Below are 15,877 nucleotides of genomic sequence, written 5' to 3'. Positions count from 1 at the left end.
AGCTCTCTGATCAGATTGCAAAGGGTAACAAATTGAGTTTCTGATGTGTGTTGTAGAAGGATGCTATGTGTGTGAGACTTTATATTTTGGAGGCTTTGATCACTCATTGAAAGCTGTTCTAACTTTGTTCAACCTTTTGGTTGTTGCTGCTTTAACATCCCAGCCACAGATCATACTGTAATACCACACACTCTGCTGTATTGCTTAAAGTACAATGAGTTAGTAAAATGCTGTTCTCCAATTTGGTAGGTTGAGTAAAATGTAAGACCTACAATTAAGGAAGTTTAACACCCCCCCCCACTGATGCAGAAATATGTACACAGACACAAACATGTTGCCTGTGCAGTTGGCTACACTGATGCTCACAAAAAACATCATAAACAAAGACAGAATTCATTTAACAGCCATTTAAATGCATTATATTTCACTACTGGCACTGTACTGTACTATACAGTATAGGGTTATTTGCAGTTTCATGAATGTGTGTGTGTGTGTGTGTGTGTTCATTGTGTGTGTATGTGTTCATAACTCTCACTGCAGTGCGTATATTTGGATTAGATTAAGAATGAGACATGTTCTGACTAATACTCAGCACTGTGCTGAAGTGTTGAGCATCCGCTGCATCATACAGACATTTACACACGCATGCACGCACACACACACACACACACACACACACACACACACACACACACACACACACACACACACACACACACACCACACACACACACATACCTCATTTGCCACATGAATGCAAACAGAGAAGCCAAATGGCATTTGAGGCAAGGAAACAAGTTTCAGCTTTCCTAGCTTCCCCATGCATAATCCTCTCATTGGAGCGTAGCGTAACACCAGCAGTTCCAGGCAGCAAATCAAACAGATCTTTATCTGCATCCACCTACATTGTGTGCAAGTATTATAGTAACCTTCATAGGAAGCTGGGAATTAGCATACCATGATTAGAAAAGATGTTGACGATAAAGTTTGATAGGAACATGCGGTTTTTAAATTTCATAATAATTTTCAGGCTCTAAAATAAGAACTTGGAAGTGGCTGCTTTGAAGTTTACAGAGGGGCTCAGCAGCACACTCTTGTGGGCACTTAAAGTCATACCTGCTCAGGTTTTTTTGTGTTGCATGCTTGGTTGGCATGAAGGTGGAAAGCTTCACTATGTGAGCCTTGTAGCACTCAGTGTTTTCTCTGATGAAGTGCATCACTATGTGTGAGTCATAGGCTGTGAGTTCATAATCCATTCCGATCAGAGGCTGAGGCAGCTATCTGCTGGAAGGCTGCTGCTGCCACAGCTGTCTGAGAAGGGAGCATCCAGGAAGGTAAGCAGCTCAGGATACAGCCTCCAGACAAACACTCAGTGCTAATGACCTGCATAGCACTCTGTGCTGCAGATCTTGAGGTGACAGATGAGGAATCAGGTTGTTTTAAATGAATGTGAATATGTATACGTTGATATGTGGAGGCAAACTTAAAATGTTCAGCTGCTTAATGATGGGCACAGGTATAGAGTCAGAGGAATGTTGCCTTTCATGTGCCTGGCTGGATAATCCTCTATATGTGTGAAAGTGTGTGCATTGAGGTGAAAGTGTGTGTTAGAAAGGGTGAATGAAGTATTTTGGAACACTATGTGCGTGCGTGTGTGTGTGTGTGTGTGTGTGTGTGTGTGTGTGTGTGTGTGTTTTCTGCCAACACAAGTGTGTGTGCTTTTTTCTTTGTGCATTTGTGCAAGGCTTTTGGCCAGGCCTCTAATCCTGTTGATTGCGCTTGTGGTCAGGTAAATAGGAGGCACACAGTCCTGCTGGGCCCGAGACTGAAAGGGAGTACTGAATGTACAGGGCCAAATGGTCATTCTTTGTCTCCTTCTCATACCCTGTGCTTGCATGCTGCCTCCACTGCTGAAATGAATTGGCTATTCCTGTATGCCTGGGCACAGCTGTTTTCAGGCCGGAATACACACCGAGCTGATGATGAGGGAGGCAAGGCGCGAATGAGAGTGAGAGATGAGAGAGAGAGACGGTAAGAGAAATAGAGACAGATGGACAGATGGCCAGCCATTCGTAACACACTACAACCAATATGAAACAGCAGACCAGCAGGGACATAACAGACAGATCAGACAGCTACACCTGACCATAAACATTGTAATAATAATAAGCCATTTATTAAGGTCACGAGAAGTCTCCTCCTCAGTGACTATGAAATAGTCTGGCAACCCCTGTTTGGATCTCTTCAATTAGTTAGTCAATGTGCAGACAGCCACCATCCTCTGAACTGTCAGATTTGGTCTGATGTACTCTGTTGTTTGTACATGGGAGACAGAGAGAGAGCGAGCGAGAGAAAGGAGGTTTGATGAGGGAGACTATGTTGGGGGATATGTTGAGGAAGCTCTCAGTGCAGCACCCGGTCTCTTTAAATCATCTCACTGACTCAGAGTTCTCTTAATAATGTATACATAAGCGGAGGGCAGGTTTTCTCAGGATTTAGAGCCAGCAGTTAGTCTGAAATCTCAATGTGCCCCAAACACTAGGTCGATAAAAGAAATTATGAACGTTGCACAGATAATCAATAAAGCTGCTGCCTGGCACAAAACTTTGAGATGCCAAAAAATATTTCTTAGTTGTCATTTCATTATGTTTATATTATGTCCTGTATTATCAAATGTATTGAATCTTATCAGTGTTTCTGTCTACATCAAACATATCAGCAGCATTAACTCGAAACTGACTATGTAGCCTAATGCTGATGTCACCCTCACCTTTGGGCCATGTGGAGGACAGGTGCCCGCTTCACGGCCCGGCAGAAAGGCAAGTTGGCAGCCTGACTGTTATCACATCTTTCTCCCTGTCTCTGCTGCCAACAACCCTGGCACATCTGTGCTTGTCCAGCATGCCCGGTGCCAACTACCCTGCTCCCATTGTTCTTTCCTGAATGCACCCAATGCCCATGGGAAAGAAGACTGAACACAGTGTGGCACAACCTACACAGCCTGTTAGATAATCTCAAGACATGAAAAGATTCTCTTAGCCTAGATTCTAGAAACTGCTTTTTGTCTTGAATCATAGACAAGGAAAACACACAATGGTGTTTTTCATATGTTTCCAGCTTCAGTTTAGACACTAACTGGAGTTAATACAATCCTGCATAAGCATATAAAACATTACATTGTATTGATGAAATTACATTTTATAATATATAAAATATATCGCTTTTCATGTGAAAATCATCATGCGGAGGAACTCTTTTAAACATAACATGTTTTGCTTTGATTGATTGATTTTGATTGACTGATTATGTCTCTTAGTTTGAAATAGCTCCCCAGCTTTTGTTTTCACTATCATAATTATACTGCATCAAATCATAAGTGTTGCATGAGGTGGGAAACACAGGCACAGGAAACACACAACAAAGGCAGTAACCATATGAAAATGCTATGATCCTCCATCTGTGTGTTATTTTCCTCCACTCATTAGGGAAGTTAGGGAATTAAAATGTACCACAGGAAGAAAGAGGATTGCGGAGCATTGATTTGTGTGTATGTATGTATATTTCTCTTTTGTATTCTCTCTTTATTTCCTTTTTATAGAGAAAATGAACAAAAACCACATAACCAAATATAATAATTATAAATACATTAACACCATATGAACCAGCATGGGCTTTTGAATATTTTGTAAAAGTGTAGGTGCTTACACACACACACACACACACACACACACACACACACACACACACACACACACACACACACACACACACACACACACACACACACACACACACTATACTAAGACCCTTATTGCTGTAACATGCATTCCCTTGCCCTCAACACCGACCATTACACCTAACCAAAACCCTAAATGGAACCATAATCTAAACCTAAATCAAAATTAAATTCAAACCAAAAAGTTCCAAAACTCAGAATGGTAATCAGATTCGTAAAAGCTTACGCACACTTTAAATAAGCCACTGGCTGCAACACCAAGCCCTCTGGCGTTACCCTGCAGGCCTTTTAGGAGTTCTGCCCCTGCGAGCCTGGTAGGATTCCTGACAACAAAATCCCAATTGCTGTCTGAGTGCTCTCAGCTCCTCCAGTCTGGCCTGGTTTCTCACTCTGTCTCACACAGACATTCGCACAGAGTAGTGAGAAGAGAGTAAAGAACACTCCCCTGCCGGGATTTGAATTGCCCTTCAAGGGTCCTACTGTTAGCATCGCCTTGAGCGGGATTCAAATTCCGCCCTTGCCACGCCCTAACAACGCCCCCGGTCGGAATTTGAACCCCGGTCTCCTCGTGAAAGTCAATGGTGTTACCCACTAAGTTATCCAGCTGCTGGGTCTGTTTGTAATTTGTTAGTCAGTTAGTTAGTCAGAAAATACAAGTATTTATTACAGTAGTCAAGATTATGTCTTTAAATTGCTTGTTTTTTTTGACTGAAGGTTTTCAATTTACACAGATATAAAAGAGAGAAATCTTCACATTTGATACAGCTGTGCATGGTAGCGATGCAGTGTAAACTTTGGCTGTGGTTTTATTGTGTCATGTGGTTATCTTGTTCTGTTGTTACAAAACAGTTTTTAACAAACAGAAAAGAAACACTTACAACTTATAATTTTATTAGCTCTGGATTTTGTCACTGTGGAGAGTAGAGTCTGGTGGGACCACATACAAACATGCACATATTCACACACACTACACAAACACACACATGCACAAAAACTTGCGCAGGTCACACAGGCACACTCCGGCTCCATACAGCGATTTGTTTGATTTACACTGTGGGAAGGTCCCAAAAGAGAGATTTAAATTAATGGGGTAATTACAAGAGAGAAGAAAGCAGCCACACTCTGATTTATGTACACTGACAAACACACACATGCACACAGTGTCCCCGATGGGACAGATTGTGTCTTTGCTCCAAGGACGACTGCTCCTCTCTCTTCTCTCTGGTCCTCAGCTCCAATAACTTCCTCAGCTTCTCCTGCTGCTGCACAGACATGTTCTGCTCCCCGGTCAGCTAATCTCTCTGTTTGTCTGCCTGCCAGAGGCTGGCTGACCCACTGCCAGTAACAGTTTTCATGTTCAAGTACAGACTCACTAGGGAGCTGCAAACATTACTACTGTGCAACTTCAGCTAACAGAGTCACTCCTTACAAGCAAAACACACACACACACATTCCTGCACAAAGAGCCCCAGACACGAATTCAGGCCATGTATCAACATGCGGTATAGTGTCATGATAAAAGCCGTCAAGAGGCAGTGTATTAGTCATGCTGTTAGTGGTGCAGCCCTGGAGGAGGAGCTGCCTTCATCAGTCATGGAGGAAGAGGTGGAGGAGAGAGCACCCATAGGATCTCCCATCCTCCCTCATCACAACAAACAGCATCTAGGAGGAGCTCAGCTTAAAAGACTGACTGAGAAGTTTGTGACTCTGCATATTTATAAAGAAAGTGTGAGTGAGACTTTCTATTGGGAACAACACACAAAACCACATTATATTTATGAGAGTGAAGCGTTTAAGAGTGCTGAGTCAGCCGCGATGGATGAGAGGAGTACAATCCACCAGCTGGAAGACCAACTGGCACTTGTTTATCATGGTGTAGTAGTATATAATAGTTGCGTGTGTGAGCATCAGTTTATGCATTCATACATGTGTACATTTGTGGTTTGTTCAGTGGAAGAGACTTACATGACCAACTAGAAGTAATGATGCAGTCCTCTCCTCCTCGAGGCCCACAGATGCACAGCAGAAGGCAGCTGGGCTTCAGCTGAGACAGCACTTTCACTCAGTCTGACAAAGTCAATCTCTCTCCCTCTCTCTCTTTCTTGCCCGCTCTCTCTAATCCAAACTTTCTCGAGACTGCATCTGCTAACACCATATTCCTTCATGCGGAAGCCATATTATTTTCTCTGATCACATTCAGTTGACATAAAGCTTGATGAAAATGCAGAGGTGTCAAATAATGCACAAATAACCATGTGACAGCGTGGAAGCAGGTAGAAGCCAGTTGCAGCCGGAAAAGCAGCAGAGCGAGGGACAGCAAGTAAGGGAGCGAGAGTAGCTTAGAGCAATCCCAAAAAGGAGAGCAGCAAAGCTTTAAATCTTGGGGGAATTTGAAAGCCACAGAAATCCAGTTGCGGATATTAAGAAGCTTAATCTAAGAGCTTGCTGAGGCTGAGTTTTGCTGTGTGGGCCTCATCACTATCATCCTTGACAGAGGTTAAATAGGAGAAGTGGGGGGATAAGAAGGAGAGGAAGAGAAGACAGATGGGAGCAATGACGAGAATAGGGAGCATGTATCATTATGACAACCTTGCATGCTTTTATAGAAGAATTAAACATTGACATTGTGACACAGTGGCACAGGTGTGCTGTGTGTGTGTGTGTGTGTGTGTGTGTGTGTGTGTGTGTGGAGGATACCCTTGCAGTGACTGTGTTTTTGAAGTTTTGCTGTTTCTGAAATCTGCTCAAAAGCATGTTAGATACAGTCAAAGCCAGGGAGCATGTGTCAGACGTGAGCAGATGAATTAGTGTGCATGATTTGTTCATTCCATAATTGGACACAACAAAGTGATTCAACTAGTGCACGAGTCAGGATGACAATAAAGCAGCTCACGCTGAGATGAAACTCATTATCATCAAGCTACCCCTCAGTATCACAGCATTTGTGCACAGCTATGCGGCAGCACTTTGGCGCTTCAGTCTTGCCAACTTCTCAGGAAAAACAAGGATGTGTGCCCACAGCAATCATTCCAGTGTCCTTAATGGCCCAAATGCTGCTTTTTCTCTCAGTTTAGAGATTATGTGTTCCACTGGAGTGCCACATAGTTTTGCTGTGTATTCAGACAAATTGCTTTGCAATGCAATTATGGCTCATTGTGCTTTTGGAATTCAGTTGCAGATTTCAGGGAACAACATAATGCAATCTGTAATAAGCTACACAATTCATTGAATTCTCTCCAGCTCTCTATTTCTATGTTGTACTTTATTTAAGTGTTTTACCAAAAAGACAGTTGTTGCCACAGTAATTGTCAAAACAGACATTGAAACTGTTTTAATTCTATTTTACACAAATGAGTTGTAAGAATATGCCATGCATGTTTATCTACCTCTGTCTTTGTCTGTGTGCAGGAGGCATAAACCGGGCTGGGGCAGCGGTGCCGACGTTCTTGCGGACCCCCACGATGATCCAGCCCCACCTGGACATGAAGCCCTTCCTGCAGTTCCCCATGGACACCACCCCTCCTCCGCACAGCATGAACCTCTTCCACAACTTCAACACGGTGAGAGTTGACACAGACACACAGACACAAACAAACAAACACAAACAAACACACACATACTGCAGTCTTTTAACTCAACCATTGCAAAAAGGAAAACACACAACAGGAACCAGTCTGTCCACGATATCTGGGAAACCTGTAGGCGTGCAGGACATGGTAATGTTTGTGTATTTACCTCCATATGTTATTACTGCCCATGTGTAACACATATGTATGTGCTTTGCACACACACAATATGCTTTAAATTGTCTTTAAATTGTCTTTAAATTGTCATTAAATTGTCTTTAAATTGCCAAGGTGCTGCTGTATCCACATCAAGAATGCATGTTAGACAGGTCTCACTACAAGGCTAAGGGGCAGGGTATTCCTAAGAATGTACTATTTCATGTAAACACTATCCCATTCCTTAATCCAAAGCACAGAATGAAAGAGCAGTTATAAGGCCATCCTTATAGCTGTGTTCTTCAAACACCAAAGTTTGTTTGATGTGGAATTTATTTGAACGGAGAAGGATCTTCCTGTTTCCCCAGGTCCTGACTAACATCTTATCATTTAGATTAGACCGTAGAGACACTTTGTATTTCACCAACTCAGCATAGCGTGCCGCCTGTTCCTCCAGACTCCATTAGGAGACGTCAACACACATTTTGTCAGCAATATGTAAAATCAGTGAACTTTGTATGTACTGTATGTGGGGCAATGCTATTCTTGGACCATGTCTGCAACAGAGTTATTCTCCACATGTGTCTGCATGGTATATTTAACTGCAGTTTGCAAAGGTGCGACATAGCAATCCAATGTCACCAGTTGGAAATAGATGGCACATGCTTTGACCACGTATGATATCTGGCACATGTTTTGACCACGTATGATACTACAGGGATAGTTACAGCATGACTCCAGACACTGTTAAACATATTTTAACGATACAGTCCTTTTAATAGCCCTCCATAGGCAATGACATAAGTGGAAGCATTCCCACTGATGTTAAAACTGCAGTGCATCCAGCAGACATGGATTAATAGAGATACTGAAATTACGCAGGCACTCAGTTTCCACTCTTGTGTCTGCTGGCACAGCCTTGAAATCACTCTTGCTTGCTCCTCTTTATTCCATCTCATGCTGCCTCTGGAAGACTCCCTCTGAAGCTCTCTCTCTTTCTCTGCCTCATTCTGTAACATCCCTCTGCTCCCCATCCTCCCTTTCAGAGCGTTAACTACGTCTGAAGGTCCACAGGGATGCTGTGAATGTTAATAGCTGTTGCTGCTGCTGATGATTGCGAGCCAGCACTAAGTGCTGTTTTACAGCGAAGTGGCCAGGAGATGGGGCCATAGAGCCTTGAAGGACAGTCTGACCTTATACTGTAGCACCACTGCGTATTGACACTTACACATGGACTTTGATGCTTTTACTACATTGCATTAAAAACAATGGAGAAATGACTGACTGATAGTACAGTTGATATTTGACTGAAAGGTATTAGGGAAGAGCATGTGATGCCTGAAACACAAGTGCACAGTCTCAGTTGTTTTAAGTATAGTACAGCTTCAGAATGCATCTTTGATCTGTAAACATGCAAAAATAAAAAACACAACTTTGTGTTCTGCTAATGAGGGCTCTGCCTTGGTGATTTCCTACGTGGTAATCGTGGCCCTCAGCCGTGTTTTATGCTTAATTTAGTTTACAGGAAGACCTAGAGTAAAAGTGTTTGCAGCTCTGTTTACATCACTGACAATATTGTATGGCTTGTTGGGCTTTTAGGCAAAATCATGTTTAAACAATCAGAGCATGACTCTGCTCGAGTCTCATCTCTTTCATAGAACTATATAAATGGAATGTAAACTAGGATGATTTCACATTAAAGGTACCATGCCTGCTGGTGCCTGTCTGCGCCAACACAGTGTGATAAATATACTGTGTGATATGCACACTATTGCAATGAAGACACAGCCTTATAGCAGCAGCAACATTAAGAAAAGCCCCTGCACTAAGCTAGCAGCTAGTTATTCTATCATTCTTTCTCATTAAGTGATCTGTGCTGAGCCTGAGTTTGTACAGTCTTAATGAGACTCATATTTAGGGTTATTAGCATCATAGCAGACGGATGGCCTGTCCTACAGCCATATACAGCTTTAATGGTCCTCTAATGTGGTTTGTCCTCTACCTGCCTGTCCCGCCCAATGTGCCTTTAGACAGTGACAGAGCTGAATTATTTATCTGTAGCTGTAGCAGCTGGTCCTGATATAGACGCACGCTCACACACCTTTGAGCCGAGATGCATGCCCTGATGTGGGCTTGCTCAGGCTGCAAAGTCAGGAATTTCCGATGAGGGTGTCCAATCACGCAAAGCCGTGTACAGACTTGTTGAATCTCACCTGCTATCCATGCTCCTTTTATCTCTTTTCTCACTATCCTTCTTAACTTATTCCATAGTCTTATTCCAGCACTAATCTTCCAGATTAATTAACTGACATGTCATCACACCTGTTGCCTCTGATCCACTAATCAGAATAGTAATCATTTAGAATGTGTTTTGGGGCTTTATTAGATGCACTGATGTCTGGCTGCAAGACATCACATATGTCTTCAAAGTAGCAAGAAACCAGAGAAGAGTATTTTGTGTGTGTGTGTGTGTGTGTGTGTGTGTGTGTGTGTGTGTGTGTGTTATATGTGGTTTGGTTGGGGGTTGCTGGGCCGGGCAAAAGCTCAGAGTTGAGCAGGAGGAGAGTGGGACACACAATCCTGGCTGCATCTGGACAGATCGAGTATGCATGAAAAAGGGGGGGAGAGAGAGAGAGAGAGAAGGGAGGAGAAAACTGGAAAGCAGACTGAGGGAAATGCACTACAGGGAAGCGTGAGGCAGAGAGAGAGAAAGCAGCTGAGAGGAGAGGAGAAGGAGGCTGAACAAAAGGAAGAGGCACTTGTTAGGTGATGTGTCAGTGGAACAAAAGAAAGTAAGGCAGAGATTTGAGAAAATCCTTACAGCAGACACTTACAGTACCTCTCCTCTTGCAGCATTTCAAAGAGAAGCAGAGAGTGCGCCCAAAGAGGGGAAACAAAGAAAACGTAGCTGGCAATGCATCACTCGGCACAAGTCCTTTTTTTTTTTTTTTATTGACTTATGTATTCAGCATTGACAACCGACCAGGGGGCTGAATGAGTCAAGAAGGTGCACCACACAATCTCAATCTTGTACATGCTGAGGCTCAAACACACACCTCAGCCAGCAGCACACACACAGGAGGAACAATGCAGCTCCAAGCTTCTACAGACACAGAGGAGAAGAAGGTGAGTACCTAAATGCTTGGAGCTTTTTTGTTTGTTTGTTTGTTTGTTTGTTTGTTTGTTTGTTTTTCACCCAACAGTATCTTAATCTGGGCACAACACAAAAGTACTGAAGAATTTAGAGCCTCAAAGGGCTGTTTTTATCTGGCACAGTCCAGACTTCAGTGTGACTGCCAGAGTGGTCCCAATGAGAGTAACCGAACAGTGCATTCCTCTTTGGTTGCTTTTGTTGCAGAGAACTGATCAAACACACAACAGTAGAAGAAGAAAGCGGAAAACAAAAACAGAATGAAAGACTGAAAAATAAAGAATGGAGATAGGTTAAAGTGAAAGAAAAAGATGTCAGTGAGGTGCATACCGCTCTGCAGCGCTGGGAGATGCTTGGTTGCTCTTTGGGCTGTTTCTCCACAGAAGAAGCTCTGTGTTAACAAAAGGCATTAGGGTGTTTGGGTCTTAAGGCTCTGTGGAGCTGTTGATGTGACCACTAAGTGATGCTAATGTCAGAAGTCTGTGTGGTTTACTTACATCTGCCAGAGCTCTCACCACATACTCGAGCTGACATGTTTCCAAAACTCACTAATTCTACTTCTATTAATCTAAATGACAATATCTATTATTTGCTGATCAGATTTTAGAGATTAAAGTGATTTGAACTAATAATGCAGGAAATGCAGCCAATTTGAAAGACAATTGCTGATTTTCAACTTGAGCGAGTTTTGGAAAATCCCTCTTCAGTTGCATCACAATGCTCTGCTTCTATTTCATGAGGACATGTTTTGGAGAACATTTGGGTAAGAGGCCCTAAAAGCTGCTGTCCAAAAAGGCTTGTTGGCAGCTGGGTGGTGTTTTAACAGCTGAATAGACTGGATGGATCATAGCTGACCCACACCCAGAGTACTGTATGACTGGCTGGGAAGAACCCATGATTCATGTACAGTTACTCCACCAAGACCTGTTCAGCTCTTGTTAAACTCGATGATGGGTCACAGCACGAAAACCCACATACAGTATTTAACACACAACTATGCAGTTATGTTTGTTTGGAATGGGAGTTGGGGTAACATTAGGCAGGAGTTTAAAAGATTTGATAAAAAATATGAGTTGATTTTTTGTTGTCTTCAGCTGGCTATTGCATGGTCACTGCTGAGGTATTCATGCAGTTGCACAGATAGTGTTCATCGACCAATGTCATTGCTTAATGTCCGCCCATCTCCTTCTATTTATCTGAATTCATAGCAGCAGTCCAGCCTACACGTTAGGCTGTTTCTGGGGAGAGAAATGGAGAGAGTCATGGAACGTGGAATGGAAAGAGAGCCAAATGAGATAAGAATGTGCGATGTGAGAATGTCCGGCCTGGGCCTCTCTCTCTCTCTCTCTCTCTCCTCTCTCTCTCTCTCTCTGGGCTCGTTCCCATTTCTCCCTCCCTTTCTCTTTCTATCTGTTCCAATCCGTCGTCCTCTCGCACTCTCTCAATCATTAGCTCCTCCAGATGGTGTGTTTTTGTACAGTCCTGTCACCCAGCTAAATGTCTCGGGGCCTCCTCCCCATTTCTTTCATTCTCTGTTTACCCTGTTTCTTTGCAGTTGCCGAGTAACATGCACCGTGCAGAAACTGTAATTGTTTTTTGAGTTCTAAGAATACTCATTTTAAGCGCTCTTTGTGTCTCCGTCACTCCTCAGGCCAGAGTCTTGAGCCATTTGTGTTTTAGATGAGACTACATGGCTCTGGGTGCAAGATACCTTAAGGGAAATTTGGTGATTGGCCAAATTAAACGTAGGAATGAGCCGAATTTAGTCTGTCGTCTGTCGGGCTCTCCAAACCAACAGACTTGCATCAGACTTGGAGTACTCTCTGGAACATTCCCTCAGTGCCTTATGAATTCAAAACACACAGCATCATATTCATTTTGCTCCTCAGGCCAGGACTTTTGTTTTTCTTCATTCCTTTTGCCTACCCATACAGTGCCACATCATCTTATACATTTTGCCTGCTTTAGCTGTAGACATAGTGCCAGACAATTGTCTGTGGTGGAAATCCACACCAGCCATTGACTCCACACTAATGCTAAGGTCAATTAACAATGATCGCTAGATAAATGCAGCTTCAAACATAGACAAATAATTGGAACGGAGCCCTTTTAAATGGGTACATGCAGGGCCTTGTGTGTCTGGGGCAGAGTTTAAGTGTGCGGCTTAGCCACTGTCACGTTGGAGAGCTCTTAAAGCGAGCAAGTTAAATTTATACGAGGTGCTTAACACCATGTAGATGATGGACGTCCCAGCTGAAACAATTAACACAGGGACAGCATGAAACTACAACCTGGTCAGGATCAGAAGCCTGAGCTTGGGTAGGATGGAACCGGTGTCTCAGCTAACAACACACCGTCAACACTGTTGACCACTGTTTGTTGAACATAAAAACAAACATACAGCAAACACTGGACTAACACTGTAAACACTCGAGGCTGTTGACTTCTAGAGCACAGAACTGTAGAAGTGGTAAGTGAGTATGAATGTTAGCTTACAGATTCCTCTCTTTCTCTGTCATTTTCTCTGTCAGATGGATCCGGTGCAGAAGGCCGTGATCAACCACACTTTTGGAGTTCCACTGATCAAGACAAAGCGGCCAGTCATCTCCTGTAACGTCTGCCAGATCCGCTTCAACTCAGAGGTAAAAAAAAACATAAAATAAACCATGTGGCATTAAATGTGCTGTATCTTGCTGTTTATTCCCATATACCTTTCACCTCATAAACTTTTTCTTTAGGAATGTGTTGGAGGGCTTTCTATCCTGTTTGCTCCCCCAAGAACGTGTATTGACACAGTGGATGTGGTACATTTGTTTGGGCTGTGTTTTGGCAGTTTTGACCCCGTTGGAATTTAATTTGTTTCAAGACGGTGTGGAGCTAGTAGAAGCAATAATCACTGCAGCACAAAGCCGAGAGAGCTGCTGCAGAAGCCGAGAGGGAGATTTAGGATTTTTGCCTGCATTTTCAAGGAGATTTTCTCTTGCCCATCAACGTTAACATAGCTTGATTTAAGATATTCAACATTTGGGAAGTTAATTTCACACAAGTACGCCATCAAGTACGAATCTCTTTAAAATGAACTGTTTTTTTTTCATGCTTTTGTATAATTCTATCAATTAATTTTAACAGCAGTTTTATCTGTTTCTCCATATGGTGTAGTTTATTTCTAAACTCATAATGGGAGTTTAATGGCACGTTATACCCATGGGCAACTTGCATATATGACTGATGAGAAATGAAAGAAAACAAAAATCATATGGAAGTGTTTTATTTTTAGTTATGCAAACCCATTCTCATTCTTTTCTTCTTGCTGTGGACGAATCAGACAGACACATGACAACATCAGTGCCAAATGTCATGTGCGCAGAGTATAATTTGGCTGTGATGCTCTGTATTCAGTGGTGCAGACTTCAGGGCTAGGGCGTACATCCATCCATAATACACAACATTAAGGAGTGGACCGGTGCTATATATACTCCTCAGGTCTACAATCATGGTTTCCATGTGGTCAGGGAGCTGCAGGGCTGTAATCTTGAGCCTACTCTTTGCAGAGTTCTCTGCTGTATATCTTCATAGGCGCAGGAAACAGTTAGACAAAGATGTTTATATGATGAAATACTTTGAGCCCCACAGGTAGCGGTCAAATAGAGGCTTCTTTAGTAGAGACATGTCCTGATGGATAAAAGGTAAGATATACAGTGAATCTGAATAATTTAAATATTTAACTAAATGGTTAAACTATGGTTTCAAGAGAAGCACCTAATTTGTCCATTCTGTATTTTTGCCATTACATCCAGCCTAAAATTATAACCAAAACAAGACTGTATGTTGAGCAATTCTGACTGGAAAGTGTGCAAAGTAGGGTAATAAATACTGTGTATTTCAGTAGGCTGCACTTTACCTTTTATTCTATTACTTCTGATATTTGCCATTTTTTGGCGTGAACCTGAGAGTGATATCTGGCCAGGTCTGCCCCTCCTCCTTACAGTACCATTAATACTATGAATACATTTTATTTTCCATTTCTTTAACCAGGTAAAAATCTCTTAAGATGTACATCTTAATTTCAAGAGAGGCCGCAAAAAAACATTGTTACAACAATAAACTATATAGAGTAATATAAATGTCACAAGCTACAAAAGAATATACAAAATATCTGGTGAGCATGCCATAAAAGAGTTTAGACCAGTTACTGTAAGATGCATACAGGTATGATTTTCTATCTCTAAAATAAAGATCTAAAATAAAGAAAGAAGAATAAATGTGAAAGCATAGATTTAGGTTACATGAGCATTTGGCCTCTCCACTGTAGCTCATGTCATGTTTATTTGTACACATGTGTGAGAGGTAACAATTGGTGACTCCTACTGCAGCCTTGGTCTATCTTCTGGCTTCCGACAGATAAAAGACATAGAAAATACACACATGTACAAATGTAAATCCCAGGATTATGATATGCAGGACTGCACCACCTCTCTGCTGTCATTGTCACTTTTGCTTCCAGTGTACACAAGCAAAAAGGCACACACTGCAGTATATCAGCAATGTCAAACTTGCAGCAGGCTGTGTGTAATTGGTGCTGTCCTGCACTTGGCTGGAGAAAAACTGTCCTTTATATCCCCATAGAATGACTCCCCACCCACGCTGTTCTCTTTTGCATACTGTCAAGTAAGGATAAGTATGTCATGGGTGAAGAAATACAGCGGGAAACATTATGAAGAATCCTGTGCCGCATTTCCTGCCTCATTTTTCCAGTCCGGGGCTCTGTCTTGATAGAAAAAGAATAATTTTGCCCTTGATGTTGACATTTCTCTGTTTTTATCTGACATCTGGGAGTTGATTGGGTTGTTTAGGTTAGGCTCGCGCCGCATGCTCCCCTTATTTCGCGCATCATTTTGCCATCATTCATGCATCCCGGTTTGATCTTTCTCTCTGTGCCTCTTTCTTTCTCTGCCTGTCTCTCTCTCCCCCCCCTTTCTATCTGTCTCCGTCTCCCATACTGCATTATTTACAGTGTGGAAATGCCTAAAATTGCCTGCCACTACTTATTATAAGATGCATTCGTCAAGGGCATGGATTAATGTCTGGCTCTGACAGCCCCAGTGCATCTTGGGAAAGTGGGAGAGAGGAGACTTGGAGGGGAAGGAGATGGGATAAGGAAAGGATCGGGGAAGGGTTTGTGCCCCACAGTCCCTGGGTCGTGTGATGGTGTGAGGTGTTAAATAGTAGTTTATGCACAATAACCTTGGTGGTGTGCTGCATTAGTGA

At 42.5% G+C, this 15,877-nt stretch overlaps 1 protein-coding gene across 3 annotated transcripts in view; it reads left to right on the top strand.

Annotated features, from left to right (window-relative positions):
* The window catches only part of znf385a (zinc finger protein 385A), a 62,765-nt gene that overhangs the window by 28,390 nt on the left and 18,498 nt on the right, over positions 1-15,877 (top strand). For 2 of the 3 annotated variants that reach the window (XM_028583573.1, XM_028583574.1), the window contains 2 exons: positions 7,145-7,296; positions 13,141-13,251. In XM_028583573.1, the coding sequence (XP_028439374.1) occupies positions 7,145-7,296; positions 13,141-13,251 (263 nt within the window). Of the gene's footprint in view, positions 1-7,144; positions 7,297-10,134; positions 10,585-13,140; positions 13,252-15,877 lie in introns of those variants that run through there. The other variant, XM_028583575.1, reaches the window with a different exon arrangement.

Source organism: Perca flavescens, chromosome 7, assembly GCF_004354835.1.
Source record: "Perca flavescens isolate YP-PL-M2 chromosome 7, PFLA_1.0, whole genome shotgun sequence".
Classification (NCBI taxonomy): Eukaryota; Metazoa; Chordata; class Actinopteri; order Perciformes; family Percidae; genus Perca; species Perca flavescens.
Note: the sequence above shows the minus strand (reverse complement) of the source record. Positions and strands in the feature narration are given on the sequence as shown.